This window comes from Sphaeramia orbicularis, chromosome 5 (assembly GCF_902148855.1).
Source record: "Sphaeramia orbicularis chromosome 5, fSphaOr1.1, whole genome shotgun sequence".
NCBI classification, from domain to species: Eukaryota; Metazoa; Chordata; class Actinopteri; order Kurtiformes; family Apogonidae; genus Sphaeramia; species Sphaeramia orbicularis.
Genome location: NC_043961.1, coordinates 3,434,452 through 3,457,337, shown reverse-complemented (window position 1 = coordinate 3,457,337; position 22,886 = coordinate 3,434,452). Strand labels below are relative to the sequence as shown.

Here is a 22,886-nt window from a genome sequence, read left to right as displayed (position 1 = left end):
TGAATTTGTACAGTTGAAAAATTACACTGAAGATATTAACGATCAAGGATGTTCAAATCATTTTAGGTCAATTCAATCTAAAATGGGTCAGATCAGTAAAATACTATCATAACCCTTTCATGCATACTGGTCACTCCAGTGGACAGTTCTTCTCCAGCTGTTCTCTTGTATATTCATGGGTTTTGTTATTTTAGTTCCATATCAGCTTATGCATCATCTCATTCACTAACATTCAGACCATAACTGTAACTTTGCTGTTCTTCATAAACCTGATCTGCAGTAACATGTTTGACTGTAAATCAAACGCAAATTGCTATTAGACTGTTTTTTTTTTTTTTGTTTTGTTTTTTTTTCTTTTTTTTGCATATTATCTCCATGAAGTAAGTAGTATCTCGTATTAGAGTATGTTAAAATGTGGAAAAAAAACATCAGATTACCAGCATTAAACATGGTTTTATTTCAGAGTTTTCACACAGTATATCAGTAAATACATGTTTCTTTGCTTCAAAAATTAAACGCATGATGTCCAGCTAAGTGAACACTACCAGTCAAAAGTTTGGACTCACCTGGTTTTTCTTTATTTTCATGACTATTTACATTTTAGATTCTCACTGAAGGCATCTAAACTATGAATGAACACATATGGAATTATGTAGTTAAAAAAAAGTGTGACATAACTCAAAGCATGTTTTATATTTTAGATCATTCCAAATAGCCACATTTTGCTTTTATTTCTGCTTTGCACATTCTTGGCATTCTCTGGATGAGCTTCATGAGGTAGTCACCTGAAATGTTTTCCAGAAGTCTTGAAGGCATTCCCAGTGATGCTGAGCACTGGTTGGCCATCTGTGGTCCATCTGATGCCATTTAAATGAGAAGGGGAGTCCAGACTTTTGACAGGTAGTGTACATTTTTGCAAGTCTATGAAAAATAGGTTCATAAAAAAATTTCAATCGCATTGTTTTTTTTAAATTTTATTTTTCATGCCTAAAGAGGAATAAAAACCCTCTGGAAAAAAATCTTGATAAAGGTACTCATAATTCATGCATGAAAGGGATAATAACCTATAAATAATGAAAACTGCAAATGTCTGTCTTTGTTTTACTGTAAGAAAAAAAACTTAAATGACAGAAAAATGTTTATATTTACAGACTAGCCTTTTACAAAAAATGCCAATAACCTGAACAAATATGAACAAACTGAAATGTCTTAATAGAAGTAAGTGAAATTGTAATAATATTCTGTCTGTTATTAAATGTTTTGTGTATTTGTAGATCCACTGTGATCTGTAAGTTGTGATGCACATGTATAAATGATAAACTAAGGCATAATATTATTAAAATTGCACTTATTTTTCTTCAGAATTTTCAGGTTGTTCATATTTGTTCATGCTGTGTTCAAGTACAGTTCGGAGATGTAAACATTTTCAGTATGGAATTTTACTTTTTTCACTCAAACACAGAGAAAACTTTGGAGTTGACATTATTTATAAATTCTTATCCTGTTATTCATATTATTTGACTGGTCCGGCCCACTTTAGATCATATTAGGCTGAATGTGGAACTGAACTAACATGAGTTTGACAGCCCTGTCTTATAAGAAGTCAGGAAGTTTCAAGCAAACTGCAGTGGTGTTCTTCATAGGTTTATGAAGTGAAATGGCATTAGACGAAAACCTCAACATCATTTATACAATAACTAGAAGAAACTCAAACAGAATCAGAGAAAATCAGGTTTGGGACTGAGTTGTCATTTTGTCTGAACTCTTTTTGTCTTCCTGAGCTCATCCACTGTGAAAATTGTAATTTCTCATTATCTCTTGGTTAAATTCTGCAGCAAACACATTACTATTAAGATAACCAAAACTCCTTTTCAGTCATTTCCACTTTCACCTGCACAAACTCTTACAGGTTCAACACTGTCACTACAGACAGATTCGACAGAATAACTTTAAATAATTCAAAACTCTTGTAACAGGCGATAACCGATATTTAAAATGAATATCGGATGATAGTTGATGCTGATACCATTGATGCTGTCTGTTATTTTGTTTTTGTTATTTATTTGTTTAGTTGTCTCAAACTTTGAAGTAAAAAAAAGAAATAGAACTAAAAAAGCCAATAATAGCAATAAATCAATTACATATACACCCATCAATGGTCATTAATCACAGAAAAAGTCATGAATACAATAAATTTAACATAAATCTACATCGGCTAAAATTTACTCAGGGGGTCAAATGAGTGGCCATTTTTGTCCAAAAAAAAGTTGTCATAAATGCATAGAAGTGTGTGTAAATAATGTTAATCCATTTGTGCACAGACTACTAATATTCTTTGACAGTGGAAGCTCTATTTTCATAAATATTGGATTTGGAATAGCATGTGTATGGGAAAACTTTTGCTGGTGGACGGACCTGACATTACCCATGATGCTCTGCTCAGTACCAGTACTTTATTAGGAATAAACTTATAGACTTACTATTGATAATTCTCCTCTTCTTCATAAATGTTGGTATTGTGGATCTAAAACAATCCCAGCTGACACAAAAACACTAAATGTGTCAGTGGACGGATGTGACATGGTTGTTGTGGATCCCATCATACTGATGCTCTGCAGCCATGTCAGCGTTTACACTAATGATCCCTGTGCAAAAACTAGGAGCACTATTATTTATTACCTCCGCCAAGGAGGTTATGTTTTTGCCAGGGTTTGTTTGTTTGTCTGTCTGTTTGTTTGTTTGTTTGTCTGTTTGTTTGTTTGTTTGGTTCTGTTTGTTTGTTTGTTTGTCTGTTTGTTTGTTTGTCTGTCTGTTTGTTTGTTTGTTTGTCTGTCTGTTTGTTTGTTTGTCTGTCTGTTTGTTTGTTTGTTTGTCTGTCTGTTTGTTTGTTTGTCTGTCTGTTTGTTTGTTTGTCTGTCTGTTTGTTTGTTTGTTTGTCTGTCTGTTTGTTTGTTTGTTTGTCTGTTTGTTTGTTTGTCTGTCTGTTTGTTTGTTTGGTTCTGTCTGTTTGTTTGTTTGTTTGTCTGTCTGTTTGTTTGTTTGTCTGTCTGTTTGTTTGTTTGTCTGTCTGTTTGGTTGGTTGGTTGTCTGTCCGTTAGTGTGCAACATAACTCAAAAAGTTATGGACAGATTTGGATGAAATTTTCGGGTTTGTTGGAAATGGGATAAGGAAGAAATGATTACATTTTGGTGGTGATCGGGGGTGGGGGGGCCCACGGGGGGGGCCACTGATCAGCCTTGGTGGAGGTCTGCGCTCTCTGAGTGCTTCTAGTAGGATAGTTTATCATCAGACTAAAGAGGAAAGAACAATCTAGAATTGTTCTTTCTGTATAAAAATGCTTCTTATTGTAAAACTGTTGATGTAAACAGTGCTGTGTGCCATTCTTCATGTATGTATTGGTGGAACAGAAGCAGGATGGATCAGCACCATACTCCAGACTGAACCTGTACAAATAAAACATGTGATATGGAGGAGAGAATCTGGGAAGAAAAACTGGGGATCTAAAAGAAGAGAAGATTTGTTTTTCAGGTAAATTCAGTTCAAATAGAACTTGTCCATTTGTGACATGAAAATACAGCATTAATTGTGCGGAAACATGAAAACATGAAAACATAGTTCATATGAGCATCAACATGTTGAACAGAACTGAAATCCTGCACATTTGCAGAACTGTCATTTACCAACACAAAGTTCCTTTGGGGATTCACTGAGATTGATTTCTTATGCACAAAGACATTAATAAGACCTCTAAGCACATTTTAGCCGACATATGAATCATCTTATAAACACAGTTTGAGAAGTGACAGAAAGAAGCAAAGGTTTATCCTGTCCTACCCCTTCCTTACTCTGTGTCAGATCAATAACCAAACATATGTCTTTCATTAGCTATCCATCACATTAAATTACAGGACAAGGAATAACTCAGAGCACCTTTGTATTGGTTATATCACCATTGCGCAACCATTCTGCCAGAAATAAAATAAACAAATAGAGACTAAACTATACTGGGTATAATATGTAAACCCCAAACTACATATAAACCCATCAAAAATATGAAAATATTACCTGTTTAAACATGAAATCACTATATATATATATATATATATATATATAAAACCTTACTATATTAAGGCTAATGCCTCACCAACATTAATGTGAATATTTTAGCCAAAATATGCTAATTTTTTTCTGTATTTGGCCGTCTTATCCACATGTAAACAGCTTTAAAACTGAGATTTTTAAAAACTCTTCCCAAACTCTCTCCTGTTTGTGTATATCTGTGTGTTCAGGGAAAATGTAGATTGTTAATCGATGGCGTCACACCCCATTTTACTCATGTCTGTTATTACTTTGTTTAATGAACCTGCACCTGAAACATTAAATCCAGGTGTATAAATCAGTGTGTGACCTGCGGTAGATGGAGGTCAGCACCGATACCTTTGGGAGACCGACTAGAACCGGTGTTAAATCTGCAGTTGGAAGAACAACACTAATAACTATAGTTTGTCTGATAGTTTGGACCAGTTTGTGGTCATTTTGCACTGCTGTGTGGACAGAGGTATTTTGTAAAATAAGGGTATGCATTTAATTTAATGTAAGCAGTGCATCAGGGGAAAAGGATAGACACAAAATAAGCTTTTGCTTCTAGTCTGTTCCTTTTTTGGTTTTTATTCAGTGGAAAAAATCAAAATCTTACCAAGTGTATTTTTCTCATTTCTAGTCCAAATATCTCATCACACTTAAAATCAGACAGAATCACCTAAAGAGGAACTTTTCAGTGAGATATAAGAACTGATTTATAGACAATAGATCTTGGTAAGATTTCTTGAAAGAAGAATTTGAAGATCATTTTCACTTGTTCCATTGGCAGATTATTTTGCTTGAATTAAGCAAAAATATGCCTGTGTTTACATAAAATTTACACTGGAAAAAATGCTCCTCTAAAAACAAGTTTAAAAAAATTGATACAAGATATTTTTGCTTGAATTAAGCAAAAAATCTGCCAATGGAACAAGTGAAAATGATCTTGGTAAGATTTCTTGAAATAAGATTTTCCAGATCTATTGTCTACAAATAAGTTCTTATATCTCTCTGAAAAGTTACTCTTTAGGTGATTACATTATTTTAACTCTTTCCCTGCCAGAGCGTTTTACAGTGAGTTGCCAGCCAACACCAGTTCAAAAACTTTACAACCGGTCCTTCATTTTTCTGGAAAAGCTGCTTTTTTGTTTGTTTTTGTACTCAGGAAAGTAATTCACATGATCTGCAACAGCTCCAACTACAGTATAAGAGTAAAAACACGGATTGACAAAAAATCTCATCACTGGCGGTGAAAGAGTTAAGTGTGATATTTTGACTAGAAATGAGAAAAATCCACTTGGTCAGATTTAGATTTTTTCCAGTGTTTTTATTATAATAATTGTACAAAGTGCAATGATTAATGTGCAGTCCAAAATAAACAATCCATTTATTAAAAAAGGGTTGTGTTAATGTAGACAGAGCATAAGTCTTTCAGCCCTTCATCATACAGTGTTAGGCCTAAGCTTTGAATAAACAAAGATTCCATTCCACTCAACCCTAGAACACCAAACTTATCATATTGGATGCATGAGTTTTGAAGCCTTCTAGATGATCAGTGTGATCTTTTTTTTTCTTGAAAAGCCTGATGTGTACAATTAGATACATGCAATACACAGATAATCCATCAGGGGGAGGAGTTCATTCACCAGAGGCCTTTCCAGTGACACTACAAGACTGACATGAAGGAGGAAGAACTGGGAGCATTTAGAAAAGGAATTAACAATTTGTTAGACATGTTTTTTTTGTTCAAAAATAATAATATTTGAGTCTTGAGACCTGATGTATCAAATATGATACAAACTGCTATGTCAAAAAACATTTTTGGTTGTTCAGAAGGACTACTAAAGGCTCCAGTTTCAAAGAACTGGAATTTTTTGTTAATGATTTAATGGTTCAGGCTTTACAGGGTTAACATAGATACCAGTAAACTATATGATCTAAGTCAGGGGTGTCAAACTCATTTTCTTTCAGGGGCCATATTCAGCCCAATTTGATCTCCAGTGGGCTGCACCAGTAAAATAATAGCATAATAATCTAGAAATAATGACAACTCCAAATTTTTTCATGCAAAAAATAACATTATATGATGAAACTATTTCTATCCAAAACAAAAAGGATGTGAATAACTGGAAAAACTGAAATTTCTGATGAAAAACAAGTACAGTTTTATCAATATTCTGCCTCAACTTATGATTTCTACATGTGCGTTATGGATCAGATCTACCATGACACAAAACAGGCAGAATGTTGTTAAAATTGCACTTATTTTTCTTTAGACCTTTCAGGTTGTTCATATTTGTTCAGTTTATGGACTTTTTATTGTTAAAGGAGATCAGAATTTAATGTTCTTTGCAATAAATCAAAGAGAAAAAACTGGTATTGCCATTATTTATAGGCATAATGTCATATTATTTTTTTCACACTAAACCAAGAAGAACATTTGGAGTCATTATTTCTAGGTTATTCTGCTGTTATTTTTGAGTTTGATGCCCTTGACTGTTAATATGTTCAGGGTAATTTTTGCATTTTGCACTTTGTAAATTCATCCTGCAGGTCAGATTGGAACCTTTGGGGGGCTGGTTTTGGCCCCCGGGCCGCATGTTTGACACTTGTGATCTAAGTGAATACACAAGCAGCAGGAATACTACAATCAACTGGTGATACAATGTTCTATGTAAAATACTACATTTACTCTGGTACTGGACTGATCTGAAATGAATATTACTGTTCACGCAAACTTTGGACTATGCTGTCTCTTATTTATTGACATCCTCTATAAAAAACCCACATATATTCTTTTGGTTTTCAGGATCTGTTTGGGTCTTTATGGGTTAATTCAGCCTCTGCCTAAAACAGTTGTAGTTTTCTGCTTGTGTCTAATAGAACAGAGTAGAATCAGTCATATTTTAGGGTACACTGACTACATCCAAACTGTACTTTATGGTCCAGTGGAAAAGTTGGCAGATCCAAACTGTAAGTCTCCAACACTGTCCCTCTCACACTTGAGTCTATTTGAATAGTGTCATTGCATATTAGCAGGACTGTTTTCAGCTCTGGCCTCAAAGCGCTGCAGTGACGAGCTTTACTGTGGTCTTGTCTTGTCATAATAACAACTTGGAAACAGTGTCCGAGTTGTACTTGACAGCTTGTCAGATTTCATGTTTGTGACTGAATTGGATACATGTAGCTGCTGATAAAACGGAGAAAATAAAGTGTAAGATCTAAATACTCACAGAATTAACAGAATCCGGGTATCATTTGTCCTTTTCATATTCAATTGAGAATCCACGATGGGAAACTGAAAAAATGACTCGTTATTTCATTATTCATGTACAAATCAAAAAATTAGTGGTTTTTCATTCTTTCGATTGTGGGCACGAATTAAAAATTGGAAATAAGCAAATGGACCAAATGTGGGGTTTCATGTTGACATTTTTGATATACGATTTGGTTTGACCTGGAATTTCCTGACTTCTCCTTAGATTGTTGACCATGGACGCACTGTACTAGACAAAACAACAACACCTGGAAGATCCTGACCATTTTTTCAGTTGTCACGTCGTCCTCCTTCAGAGTAACACGTTTGCTTCCTCTGAATAACACCAAATTCTCCATTACAGCAGAATGTATCAGACAGAATACTAGCAAACCCACGACTGTCCAGTTCAACACATGAAGTCAGGAACTTCGGGGGGTCGGTGGATCTTTTGATAATTGGATTTCCTTTTGAGAAACAAAAGAAAAACTAGTGGTTAATTGACTTTTGTTTTGAAATACAAGAATTAAAATTGAAATTCACTGTGTTTTTCTTTTTGTGTGTCAAAATAGATAAACCACATTTTAACCCTGTCATGCACGAATTATGAAAACCTTAATCGAAATTTTTTCCTGAGTGTTTTTATTCCTCTTTAGGCATGAAAAAAACAATGCGACTGAAAATTTTCTTCTGAAAAATAAATAAAAATAAATAAATAAATAAAAATAATTTAAAAAATGAAAAAAATAAAAAAAATAATGAAAAAAAAATTCTTATGAACCTATTTTTCATGAAGTTACAAAAATGTCCACTCAGCTGGACACCACACATTTAATTATTGACGCACAGAAACATGTATTTACTGATAAATTGTGTAAAAACTATGGGGAGGGCTTATGATTCTGGGGGTTTATGCTCAGGAGAGATCTACATAATGTTCCCAATTCATGTCAGAAAAGATATGTAGTGTCTTAAAACTTTAATAAAGATATGTATAAAAAAAAAAAAAAAAAAAAAAAAGAACAACAAAATCCATGAATATACAACAGAACAGCTGTAGAATAACTGTCCACTGTAGTGATCACTATGCATGAAAGGGTTAAAAAACGGATCGATTTTCATTTTCTCTTTCTAATAACAAAAAAGAAAGTTTTGGTCTGGTCAAAACAAAACAAAAAAACCCTGTTTTTTTCATTTTCTGAGACCAAATGTCATTTTCCAGGAAACAGCACTAATGCCAATGTCACAAAGATTCTTATGAACGATGGATTTGTATGAGTCTTCCAGTGCATACGAAATTTCATACAAATCCATCGTTCATAAGAATCTTTGTGACCAAGGCATTAGAGCTGTTTCCTTGCAAATGACAACATGCGGTCTGAGAAAATGAAAAAAACCCAGACATTTTTGGTCCGTTTAGGTCAGTGTATCTTCTGGTAAATGGATTTTCTTTTCAGAAACAAAAGAAAAACGAGTGGTGAATTGATTTTCATTTCAAAATAGAAGAATTACATTGAATTTCAAGGCGTTTTTCTTTTTCTGTGTCCAAACAGATAGACCAAATTTAAAAAGGGATTGATTTTCATTTTCTCTTTCTAATAACAAAAAAGAAAGTTACTATATTCTCATTTTTCAATTCATTTTGTCTCATTTTGTTCATTTTTCACTAGCTTTGCTGCTTATTTTTTGGTGTTTACTCATTTTGATGCTTACATTTGTCCATTTTTGGCAACTTTATTCTTTATTTTGTTCACTTTTTTTAATCAATCAGGCATTTTTTTCCTATCTATCTATCTATCTATCTATCTATCTATCTATCTATCTATCTATCTATCTATCTATCTATCTATCTATCTATCTATCTATCTATCTATCGTCCATTTTCTTGCCTATTTTGCTCATTTTTAAATTAATTTGGTCTCATTTTGTTAATTTTTCACTCATTTTGCTCCTTATTTGTCGTCTTTACCCATTTTGATGGTTATGTTTGTTTATTTTGTTTATACAATCGAAAGAATGAAAAATAACTTGTTTTTTTTATTTTGATCTGTACATGAATAATGAAAAAACAAGTCATTTTTTTCGTTTTCTGGTTGTGGATTCTCAGTTGAATAAGAAAAGAAAGAATGATACATGGATTGAACCGCAGCGGTCGGGTAAAACAAACCCTGAGTTGGTTTGAAAAGGGAACAACTCTTTGGTCCAACACTGTAAATGTCAATGCTGTAATTTTTCAGCGGTGACACTCATTTAGGGCTGGTGCGGCCTTGGGTCCACAGTGTGAATAAACCTCAGCGTCGGTGACTTTTTGTTGAGGCCGGCAGTGCATCTGTCAGTGTCGGCCTCAACGCAGATAGATGCCGTATATTCGCAGTTATTGGGCGCCTTGGACGCCGCTCTCTCCATCTCCCTGACTAATCTTCGATCCTTGGCTCCTCTGCTTGCGGCCTCATCCCCAAACTCATCGTCACCGGCTGAACCGGAGACAAATAGTCTGCCAAAATGATCGATCGGGCCAAATTAAAACTAATATGATATTTTTAAACGGATAGTCAGTCACGGAATTGATTAAATGATGCCATTTTTATTGACATTTGTAGGTTCATTATTTTCAAGATATGAATAATGAACTCCAGGTAATGAGCTATTTTTCCTCCCAAACTGAAGATATGAAGGATTTGGGCTTTTTTCCCCCTTTTGCATAAACCCTTTAACCCCTGACGTGTCTGTGCTGAGCATTCTGAATGTATGATTTATTTTAAATATTCATGAAAATTTATAATTTACTCAATAGGAAAAATTTCAAAACGTGGTGATAGAATAGACTTTGTTCATGCCATAGACATCTGAGCATGCTCAGTGCACCCCCCACCACCTGTGGAATGGGGGGGTAAAACACAGAGCAGTGAGTGAGACCGACTCACTATAAAAATACACGGTTTGGGCTTTTTTTTTTTTTGCCTATTTTGTTCATTTTTTAATTAATTTTGTCTCATTTTCTTAATTTTTCACAAATGTTGCTGCTTATTTGTTGTCTTTACCCATTTTGATGGTTTCGTTTGTTCATTTTGGTCACTTTTTTTCTAATTTTGTTAACTTTTATGACTTAATTTAGCATTTTTTCCCCCCATTATCAATATCTATAGCAACAAAATGTTAATATTACCAATTTGTTCACTGATTTGTGTTCATTTTTCTCCATTTTTATGCCTATTTTGTTCAGTTTTTGTCTCGTTTTGTACATTTTTCACTAACTTTGCTGCTTATTTGTTGTCTTGATAATTATGTTTGTTTATTTTGGTCATATTTTTTTTCTTATTTTGTTAACTTTTATTAAATAATCTAGCACCCCCGCCCCCCTCGCCCCCCATTATCTATCTATCTATAGCAACAAAATGTTAATATTATCAATTTGTTCATTGTGCTACTGATTTGGGTTCATTTTTCTCCATTTTCTTGCCTATTTTGTCCAGTTTTTGTCTCGTTTTGTACATTTTTCACAAACTTTGCTGCTTATTCTTTTGTCTTTAATCATTTTGATGCTTACGTTTGTCCATTTTTGGCAACTTTATTCTTTATTTTGTGAACTTTTTTTAATCAGACATTATTTCTATCTATCTATCTATCTATCTATCTATCTATCTATCTATCTATCTATCTATCTATCTATCTATCTATCTATCTATCTATCTATCTATCTATCTATCTATCTATCTATCTCTTTACCTGGAATCATGTCTCAGGGGTGTAAAGGGTTAACGGTTGAATCTAAACTACAGCTCAGAAAATTAGAATACACATTTCTTCCCGTGTATCTCACCGTTCAGATGATGAATGCTGTATTTTTCGGAGTTTCAACACCCTCACCCACTTCCATTCTTATGCCGGAGGTGTCAAGCCAAAGTGCCAGACGTGGACTTGTGCATTTTTATTCTGCGGCGGTACTCCCTGTCCTGTTCGTGTCTGTCACAGTCTCTTGCCTCGTCACCAGCTTCTTTCACATCCAACTCTCTCTAGCCCAGCACATTTCCAGCACTTCAGGAAATAAAGTACAACCCAGCGCTTTCCATCAGCCAGGATTGGTTTTTCTCAAACTGGATTGTGTTGAGCAAGTCATTACTATTCGACAGTGACGAGACATATCGAAATTTGAAGAGGAGTAGTGGTTTTAACCCTTTCATGCATATTGGTCACTACAGTGGACAGCTATTCTCCATCTGTTCTCAAATATATTAATGGGTTTTGTTGTTTTAGTTCGATATGAGTTAACTCGATGGGCATTTATGCATCATCCCATACACTGACATTCAGACCATTACTATAACTTTGCTGTTCTTGATAAACCTGATCTGCAGTGACATGTTTGAGTGTAAATCAACTGCTAATAAAAAATTGCACATATGATAAAATGTGAGAAAACATCAGATTAGTTGCATTAAAAATGTTTTGATTTTGTAGATCCCTTTCTGATATTCAAAAATCAAACACATGGTGTCCAGCAGAGTGGATGTTTTTGGAACTCCACAAAAAAATTATGAAGGTAGATTTGTTTCTTTATTGCTTTAACTATAAAAAATATTTTCATTAAAAATAAATAAATAAATAAAAACAATTAAAAAAAAAAAAAATTCACTTCAAAGAAAAAAGTGTTCAAATGCATTTTTTTTAAATTGTAATTTTTTTTTTTGCATTCAAACACTTTTTTAATTGATTTTTTTTTTTGTTTTGTTTAAGCAATAAAGAAACAAATCTACCTTTATAAAAAAAAACAGGTTTATTAAAAAATTCAATTGCATTGTTTTTTTCATGCCTAAAGAGGAGTAAAAACACTCAGGAAAAAAAATCTTGACTAAGGTTCTCATAATTCATGCATGAAAGCGTTAAAGGGCTCATATTTTTGCTAAACCCACTTTTATTAGTCTTTGGTTCATTTATTTGTGTATATTTGGGGACCTGAATAGTTCATACAATTTGAATTTAAACCCTCCAGGTGCTGCAAAACTATCTTTATTTTCATTTTAGCTGAAATGGTGGATGTCTTTTGGAATATTTTCATATGCAATAGTTTGTATAACCTATATGATACATTTACCCTGTAGGGCTGTAAGAAAATATTGGTTCTGCAATATATCGCGATATTTCATTTCACAATGCTGTATCGATATTAAAAAGTACTGTATGGATATTTTTCGGTGTTTATTCAAATGCAGAACGGAGGTTCATTTTTGTTTTTTGTTTTTCTTTATTATTTATATCTTATTTATTATTATTTAACACTGTTTAATGGTTATTTGAAGCATCCTAAAAGCACTTTTTACCGTCTGAGAGGCAGATTTTAGTTCCTTTGGAAACTAGGAGAATTAGAAAAATTTTATGAAATAGCATTAGATCCTGTTGTGATCAATTAAAAAATGTGTTTAGTATTTGTGCATATTTTGGGTGTAATTCAATTCTTCCAGGAAATAATCTTTAAAAAAAAAAAAAAAAAACAGACAAAAAATTGCCTTTGTAACAGTATCATGATATATTGTGATATATGGTATTGTGATCCTAGTATTGTGATTTGTATCGTATCGGCAGATTTTTGCCAATACACAGCCCTATTACCCTGTCGTGCAAATGTTAGCGTACTGTGTATATGTGAACGTACATGGGCGTATAGGTACAGTTTCCTACTCTTTTAACTGGTTGTACATACTGTAAATACTGTAAAATATGTGATTGTTACTTTTTAGATTTATATTTTTCCTGCCAAACAGTGGGGGAGAAAAGTTTCTGTGATATATTGCTTTAAGAATCACTCTTAAAGGGGTCATATTTTGCTAAACCCACTTTTATTAGTCTTTGGTTCATTTATTTGTGTATTTGGACCCTAATATCCAATCCAATCTGCTTTATGTAACACATTTAAACAACAAGAACGTTTCCAAAGCGCTATACATCATAAAAACAATAAAACAATTAAAGGAAATACTAAAAACAATAAATAATCTATAAAATTGTAACAAAGCTATAAATAACACAATAAAATCAAATAGTTAAAAGTAATAAAATCAATAAAAATAAAGGAATAAAATTTATGATCGTTCATACAGTTTGAATTTGAACCCTCCAGGTGTTGCAAAGCTATCTTTATATTCATTTTAGCTGAAATGGTGGATTTCTTGTGGAATATTTTCATATGCAACAGTTTGTGTAACCTATATGATACATTTACCCTGTGGTGCAAACGTTAGCGTACTGTCTATATGTGAGAGTACGTGGGCGTATAGGTACAGTTTATTACTCTTTTTACTGGTTTCACATACTGTAAATACTATAAAATATGTGACTATTACTTTTTAGATTTATATTTTTTTCTTCCAAACAGTGGTGGAGAAAAGTTTTTGTTCTCGCCACCATGCATTTGTGATATATGACTTTAAGAGTCACTCTTAAAGGGCTCATATTTTGCTAAACCCACTTTTATTAGTCTTTGGTTCATTTATTTGTGTATTTGGACCCTAATATCCAATCCAATCTGCTTTATTTATGTAACACATTTAAACAACAAGAACGTTTCCAAGGTGCTGCACATCATAAAAACAATAAAACAATTAAAGGAAATACACTAAAAACAATACATAAGCACATAAAACTACAACAAAGCTATAAATAACACAATAAAATCAAATAGTTAAAAGTAATAAAATAAAAATAAATAAATAAATAAATGATCGTTCAAAAAGTTGGTGATATTTGTGATATATCACCATAAGAATCACTCTTAAAGGGCTCATATTTCTCTAAACCCACTTGTATTAGTCTTTGGTTCATTTATTTGTGTATTTGGACCCTAATGTCCAATCCAATCCACTATATTTATATATGAAAATTTACTTTTCTGGTATGTCAATATGGGTGTGTATGTATGTGTATGTGAGGATGATAATTGAGGTTAATTACTTACAAAAGATCTCAGGGACTCGATTTTTCATATATTCTGCTGATATGAAGCTAAAGGATTAAATAAGGTATACATCATACATATTCAAAATAAACTAAACTAAAAATAAATAAATGAATTAAAAAAAACAAGAATGTTTCCAAAGTGCTGCCCATCATAAAAACAAGAAAACAATTAAAATAAATACTAAAAACAATAAATAAGTACATAAAACTACAACAATGCTCTAAATAAAACAATAAAATCAAATAGTTATAAAGTAATAAAATCAATAAAAAATAAATTAATAATTGATAGTTCATACAGTTTGAATTTGAACCCTCCAGGTGCTGCAAAACTATCTTTAAATTCAATTGGGCAAAAATTCAATGGATTTCTACAACCTGTTTAAATTCCTGCTTAATTTGTTATGTCTATAACTAGTTACATCACAAGATTAGCACATATAAGGTCCAGACTTCAGACAAACATTGTAAACATTGTGAAGAGGAGTTGATAATATTATTTATTTTGTTGTTGTTTTTGTGTTGTTTTTTTTCCTCTTTTTTGTGTTTTTGTAGGTTTGTTGCATAACTAGTTTTTTTTTTTTGTATTGTGTCCTTGTGGTTCCTTATGTCTAAGTACATGTTTATGTAAATGTATAATTTAAAATAAATTAAAAAAAAAAAAAAAAAGACTTCAGATGAACATTTCTCCAGTTCGACATAATTGTTTGTCAGCAGCAGCAGTTGTAGTCCAGACTGAAAATATGTCCAAATTTGGAGCCCATTACCTCAAATGTTCAGTTGTTGGTTGAACAGGACAGAGCAGCACAGCCAATAACCTGGAGGGGGCGGGGTCTGAAGTGTCTCATGTGCATTTAAAGGGCCAGTGCTCCAAACCACCTTTCTGTGTCATTACTCAGAAATAGGGTTGAAGATGGACCTGTGGAGTTGAATGAATGAAGAATTCAGACACAAGCAGAGCATTTACAGTTTATGGAGACCACAGGGAAATGTGGGAAAATGGAGAAATGTATAAAAAAAAAAACAAAAACTAAATATCACTCCTTTTAAGCTACTCTGTAAATAAAGCTTGTATTAACCCATAAAGACCCAGTTCTACTTCTGTGGCAGTTCCCAAATATTGTTTTTCTCTATATTTAACCGTTATTAAGTGATTTATCACCATTTATTATAATATTATCCTCTGTATTTTTTGTTTATTTCAATGTAAATAGTGGCGTTCCCTACATTTAATTCACTGATCACATAGATGTTCATAAAAGCTCAGATTAAAGTTGAGTGTTAATATGTAAGAAAAGAGAAAACTGCAGAAAAAGTGACTTTTTCACTAAAATATACTAGTAACTGAACATAAACCCAGTGTCTTCATCCACTGTCATTGATCCAACTCCATGGGTTTTACTGATGAATCAATGTTGTAGAAGATGACTGTGTTTCCATGGTAACTACGGAGCCTCTGAACGTCCAAATGGGTCATATCTGATGACCATGAAAAGATGAAGAACTGGATTTTACACCAATTATTTACATGGATTGATGGGATTAGTGGATCAACAGGTATTAAATAGTTTAGATCAGGAGATGTTTTTTGTCAATACCCATAAAGACTCAAACATCCACCAGCGACCAAAATGATTTACTGATATAAAATGTTACATAACTGTTGATCCACTAATTCTATCAATCCATGTAAATAATTGGTGTAAAATACAGTTCTTCATCTTTTCATGGTCATCAGATATGACCCATTTGGACGTTCAGAGGCTCCGTAGTTACCATGGAAACACCATCATCTTCTACAACACTGATTCACCAGTAAAACCCATGGAGTTGGATCAATGACAGTGGATGGACACACTTAGTTCATATTCAGTTGAATTAATGAAGAAATCAGACCCAAGCAGAGCATTTACAGTTTATGGAGAGCACAGGGAAATGAGGGAAAAGGAAGAATTCCATTTTAAAAAAAGTAAAATATCACTCCTTTAAATTTCTGCCTCATACAGTGTCTGACATGGTGCTTGTGTTTTCCGTGCAGATGGCCGAGCTCTGGCTGTGGGGGGAATGGGTGCAGACCTGCTCCCTCGTAGCATTCTGCAGCAGTACGACCTTCGGAAGGACGTGTGGGCGCTGCTTCCTCCCATGCCGACCCCGCGATACGATGCCAACACACATCTGCTGGGCAACAAGCTGTATGTGGCAGGTACGAACAGACCTGAAACTGGGAGGGGGAGAGAAGGAACGAGCCGTGACTGACAGGAGCCCTAGAAAAAAGAAGAATATTAGTCTATTATTAACCATCAACCAATCACCATAAGGCACTAAAAACCATGTTTGTTTTATGCTTTAGTTTTGTTTTTTTGTTTGTTTGTTTTTGTGACAAAAAAGAATAAAATCCAGTCAGCCTTTAACCCAGTGGTTCCAGCCTTTTTCTGCTCGTGACTAGGGGTGTAAGAAAATATTGATTCTGCAATATATCACAATACAGTCTACTCTCGTTATACCGCCAACTTCCGTTCACGGCCAAATTGGCGGTATAGTGAAAATGGCGTTACAACGGGTTGCGTCCATAATGTGCATGTCTTTACTATATGATGTCTATGCTGCCTCCGTTAACCCGTTCTAATTGCGTTTCTAAATAAATCTTGATTCTGTTATGTTGTAAGGGATCATTTAAAGTGGGGAAACATTTTAAGCATTATTATACCGTGTCGGGAAATGACACCCCATCATCTTGAGGCTTTGGCTTAATCCCACGTCCTCTTCCCGACATCCTGACCTACTGAGTGTTCTGCGATAAATGAACGGTGGCCGTTCCGTAGACCTGCTCGTAGCTTGTCGCGATCAGCATCTGGCTCGTTTGTTTCAGTGCATTGTTAAAATTTCTGTGTACTCGATGGCAATCACGCTGGCGGTATAACGGTCGGGAAATCAATGGTATAAGTGTTGTTTGTGCATGGAACTGGGCTGGCGGATGGCGATAGGCGGAAATGGCGGTAGCTAATGGAATAATGCATTGGGGATTTTTGTGCAATGGTTTTGGTCGGCGGTGAGCGAAAATGGCGGTATAACGGCGGGCGGTTTAACGAGAGTAGACTGTATTTCATTTCACGATACTGTATCGATATTAAAAAGTACTATATCAATATTTTTAGGTATTTATTCAAATGCAGATATGGCAGAGGTTCATGTTTTTGTTTTTTATTATTTTTTGGGGAAACCTGCAAACACTTTTATTTCTTGTTTTTTTTGTTTGTTTTTTTTTCTACTTGTCTTGTCCAGCGTCCTAACAGCAGAATGGTAGCCTGGTTCCTTCTGGTGCTGAACAAATTTGCTTTGCCAAGGGTAACTTCATAAAGTATATGAAGCACCCTTTGATATTCAACTGTGTTTATTATGAGTTTTGTTGAACCACATTTCGATGCCGGACCTGACATGGGGGGTGGGGGTGGGGTAGAAGAAGGGGAAAGAACAAGAGAGAAGAAGGTGGCGAAGACCCTCACAAGAACGTATCAACAATACAAACAACAACCATGGAGACAGTTATAATGGTGACAATAACTACAACCAGAACTGAGTAAACTGGGCAGAAGAGAGAGAGAAAAAAAAACATAACAAACAAAACTACAAAAACAAAAAAAAAAAAGCGCTTTTATTTCTATATTCACGTGGGTATTTTACTCTGTTGTTTGTCCTCAAAAAGTAGTATTGTGATATTGTAGGTCATGCATGTAGTTTTTTTTTAAACTGATAACACTGTTTTGTCAAATAACGGTTATTTCAATCATCCTAAAAGCACTTTTTACTGTCTGAGAGGCAGATGCTAGTTCTTTTGTTGGGAATAATGTTCTGATGTTGGACGACTCAGGGACTGTGCACTATGCATTCTTTTCACGACTAATAGAATATGAACATTTGAGCAGGATCTTAAACTGTAATGTCTGTAAAACATAAATGTATTTATTTATTTAAAAATTGTTTATACAGAGGAAAGTTTGGTGATATAATAGTAAATCCTGTTTTGATCAAATAAAAATTTGTTTAGTTTTTGTGCATATTTCTGATATAATTACATTTTTCCAGGAAATATTCTCTTAGAAGAAGAAACAAAACAAAACAAAAATATTGTCTCCTTAACAGTATCGTGATATATCGCGATATATGGTATCGTGGTCCTAGTATTGTGATTTGTATCGTACCGCCAGATTCTTGCCAATACACAGCCCTACTCCTGACCTTATTGTAACATCAACAGACGTTTTTTTTTTTTTTTTTTTTTGCTAAAATCAATTTGTTTTGATTATGTAATACTTTGCTATACTATGTTGCAAATAAATCATCAAGTTTAATTTTGATCCGTGCTTGAACAATGTTATATTTTTAGGGTTTGCAGAGTTCTGCGGTATTCAAGTAGTGGAAACCAAATTGATATTTATTTCACGGGTCCTAAATCCATGGTGGCACCCTGTGGTTACAAATACTTTCATTTGTGCAGCTTCAGTAAAACCTCTGTTTAAGAATTCAGATGTGGACACTAGTGGCCTTGTGAATTACCAGCCTCTTTCCAACCACACTAAGTAAATGTCCTCAGTAGATTGGACAGCAGTCACCAGCAGTTTACTAAATGTTTTACTTTTTTGTTGTGTTACGACCCAGCCTGGGGGTTAACCAGGACACATATAATGTACTCCCGTTGTCCTCTTCCAACTCCCAAGCACAACGCCAGACCAGAAAACTACAGTCCAAAATATATTTGTTTTAAATAAGTTAAAAAAAAAAAAAAGGTTCAGGAGGGGCTCAGCCAAAACAACAAACAAAACCATCTTCCAAGTCGAACTACATTTCCAACTGAAATAAATTCAAGAAATAAAAAATACAATAAACTCACCTAAACTCCCTTAACCAAAAACAGGAGATTACAGATTACATCATAAAGTAAAATCAAGACACCACAAAGAGTGTTGCATGAAATTATAAAATGCAGATAAAACAACAACAATGGATTAAAAAAAAACACAAAAAACAGAAAAATGTTAGAAGACAGAAATAAATGATTCCTTTCAGTATCATTACTTAACCCGTAAGGACGCACTATGACTTTTGAGGCAGTTCCCAAATGAATTTGTCTCTCAATTTAACCTTTCCTAAGGGATTTATCACCATTTATTATTTATTATACTAGCTATCTGTTGTTGTTGTTGTTGTCTGTGTTATATAATGTTGCTGTCTCTTTCCTGTAATGTTCAGTCAGTGAAGACGAATTTCCCCACGGGGACCAATAAATTAAATCTAATCTAATCTATTATCCTCTAAATTTTGCATTTTTTTCCCATGAAAATTGTATATTTTCCTGTTCAATTGATTGATCGTGTAGATGTTCATAAAAGCTCGAAGTAAATTCAAAGGTTATTGTATCAAAACAGAAAAACTGAAGAAAAGGTGACTTTTTCAAATAAATATGTCATTAATTAAACATAAACTCAGTATTATTCTAGAGACATACAGGATGGAAAAACTGACCTATTAAATAAGAATCCAAAAGGACAAATTTTACCAAATTTGGAACAACTGGATTTTATTCATATCCCCCACGAGAGCAGACTTTATTTGATCTAAGTGGCAATATTTTTTCTTTGTACCATTCTTTTTAAATTTCTGACTGTTTATCAATGATCATTTCTATGAAAGCAGAGACAGATGACACCCCCCCCCCCCTTGATTTCTATACAGTTCCGTATATGTTGGTCAATCTTTAATGAAGTTGTATCAGAGTGTGAGTATATGAGCCCCTTCTGACTCTTTTTATTCTGGGCAAACCAGATCATCCTTTGAAGCACAAGTGTCAAACATGCGGTCCAGGGGCCAAATCCAGCCCACCAAAGGGTCCAATCTGACCCGCAGGATGAATTTATGAAATGCAAAAATTACACTGAAGATATTAACAATCAATGGTGTCAGAATCTTTTTAATTCAGGTTCCACATACAGACACATACAGTCCAATTAGATTTAAAGTGGGTCAGAACCAGTAAAATATTACCATAATAACCTATAAATAATGACAACCCCACATTTTCTCTTTGTGTTTTTGGTGTAATAAAGTAAAATTACATGAAAATGTTTACATTACCAAACTATACTTTTACAAAAAATGTGAATAACCTGAACAAATATGGACAAACGGAAATGTCTTTAAAAAAATAAATGTGAGTTTACCAATATTCTGTCTGTTACTAAATGTTTTGTGTGATTGTAATGCACGTGTGTAAATGATAAACTGATCAGCTGAGGCAGAATATTGTTAAAATTGCACTTGTTTTTCTTAAGACAATTCAAGTTGTTCATGTTATTCAGATTTTTAAGGTAACTTTGCAGATGTAAACCTGATCATAATAGAATTTTCCTTTTTTCACTGTTATTATTTTACTGGTTCGGCCCATTTGAGATCAAACTGGGCTGAATGTGGAACTGAACTAAAATGAGTTTGACAGCCCTGCTTCAGAGGATAATGTATATCCATTGTGGTTGCCTGAGTACAATTGCTGTTTAATTTAAGGACGAATGAAATTTGTTCCACGATTCAAGGCTTTTTGCTTTTTATTTTTGGGACTCGTTTGTCTTACGGGCTGGTGAAGTGCATCTCCTGGACTCAACAAAAGCTGGAATGACATTTTTTTTTTTTTTTAACCTTCTGTTTATTGGTTTTTGTTTTGTTTTTTTTTTTACATAAAAAAAAAAGAACATAGTTCTGACATATGATACAAAAGTCCATCCCACAGACAAACAACAAGTGGAACAAATCCCCCCTCCCCTGGCACACAACCCCTCCAAATCACAGGAAAAATAAAAATAAACAAATAAATAAACAAGCTGGAATGACATTTGTCTATTTTTTACCAATGTCAATCTGCTGGTGGTTTTACCCATTCATTCCAAATAGATACAATTAAAAAAAAAAACAACCATAAACTAAGTGTGTTGATCTGCTGTCATTGATCCAACTCCTGAATCAGTGTTGTAGAGCAGGGGTGTCAAACTCATTTTTTCCGGGGGCCACATTCAGCGTAATTTAATCTCAAAGGGGCTGGACCAGTCAAATAATAGCATGACAGCCAATAGATAATGACAACTAATTGTTTTAGCAGAAAAAATAACATTCAATTCTGCCAATATTTACATTTACAAACTATCCAAACAAAAAGAATGTGAATAACTTGAAAAAAATGGAATTTGTTAAGAAATGTAAGTACAATTTTATCAATATTCTGCCTTGACTTATCATTTATACAAATGCATTATAGGTCAGATCTACAATGGCACAAAACATTTAGTAACAGGCAGAATATTGTTAAAATTGCACTTAATTTTCTTTAGACATTTCAGGTTATTCACATTTTATTGTTAAAGCATAGTTTGTTAATGTAAACATTTTCATAATTTAATGTTTTTTGCACTAAATCAAAGAGAAAAAAAATTGGTGTTGTCATAATTTATAGGTTATTATGATATTATTTTTGAGTTTGTTGCCCTAACTTGAACTTTGCAAATTCATCCTGCGGGCCAGATTGGAACCTTTGGTGGACCGGTTTTGGCCCCCGGGCCGCATGTTTGACACCTGTGTTATAGAAGATGACAGTGTTTCCATGGTAACTACGGAGCCTCTGAATGTCCAAATACGGTCATATCTAATGAACATGAAATGATAAAAAACTGTATTTTACACCAATTATTTTCATGTATTGATAAGATTAGTGGATCAACAGTTTCGATCAGTAGATGGTTTTGGTCGACGGTAGATGTTTGGATCTTTATGGGTTAAAAAGGATGAAAACAAGGCAGTAAATTAAGGACGTGTGTTCAGATTTCTGTTGTAAATCTCCGTCCAATAAATCCTCAGGCTGTGGCTAAAACCTGACTCATCGTATGCATATGAGACACACAGGATGCCAGCTGAACGAGGATCTGAGGGATTGGTGAGGTACATATCTAAAACGAAGCCGTCCAGCGCTTTAAAAACAGTAGTGTGAGAATGTGCCCAGAAATCTAAGTCCTTCAGAAGTAGTGGAGGTACTGTTGCATGAAGTGAACAGTAAACAACCTGTCACATTTAGTAGCAGCAGCGGTGGGAATAAAGTGACAAGAATAAAAGATGCATGGATGCTGCAATTCCTTCAGCGAACACTGTATCGGAGAAGGGCACACAACTGATGAATAAAGAAAAGGTTTGATTTCAAATGTGAAAAAAAAGCCGAAAGATGAAAGAATGCCAGAGATGATAGAATTCATCTTAGGTGTAGCCTCCAGGATCCTGAAGGTTTTTCTTTGGAATTCACACAATTTCTCGGTGCCTTTTATGCACGCCTTCTCGGCTTTGTAAAGCTGCCTGCCACATGCTGTGTCCAAAAACACCCAGCATCCTTTTAAGATGCCAGTGGTGCATGGATGGGGGGGGGGGGGGACATGCACATGGGTGGGTAAATGTGGCTGATGGAGGCCTGTGAAATGCCCCCCCTGTGTCAGAGAATACCTGCAGGTTTGACTGTTTGTTATGACTCTAGGACTGACTTCAGTCCATTATGAAGCCTGGTATGGGCAACCC

At 34.2% G+C, this 22,886-nt stretch overlaps 1 protein-coding gene across 1 annotated transcript in view; it reads left to right on the top strand.

The window, feature by feature from the left end:
- klhdc8a (kelch domain containing 8A) overlaps positions 1-22,886 on the top strand; it is a 144,694-nt gene that overhangs the window by 65,868 nt on the left and 55,940 nt on the right. Inside the window, exon 4 of the mRNA XM_030135506.1 lies at positions 16,327-16,491. Coding sequence (XP_029991366.1) covers positions 16,327-16,491 — 165 coding nt within the window. The remainder of the gene's footprint in view (positions 1-16,326; positions 16,492-22,886) is intronic.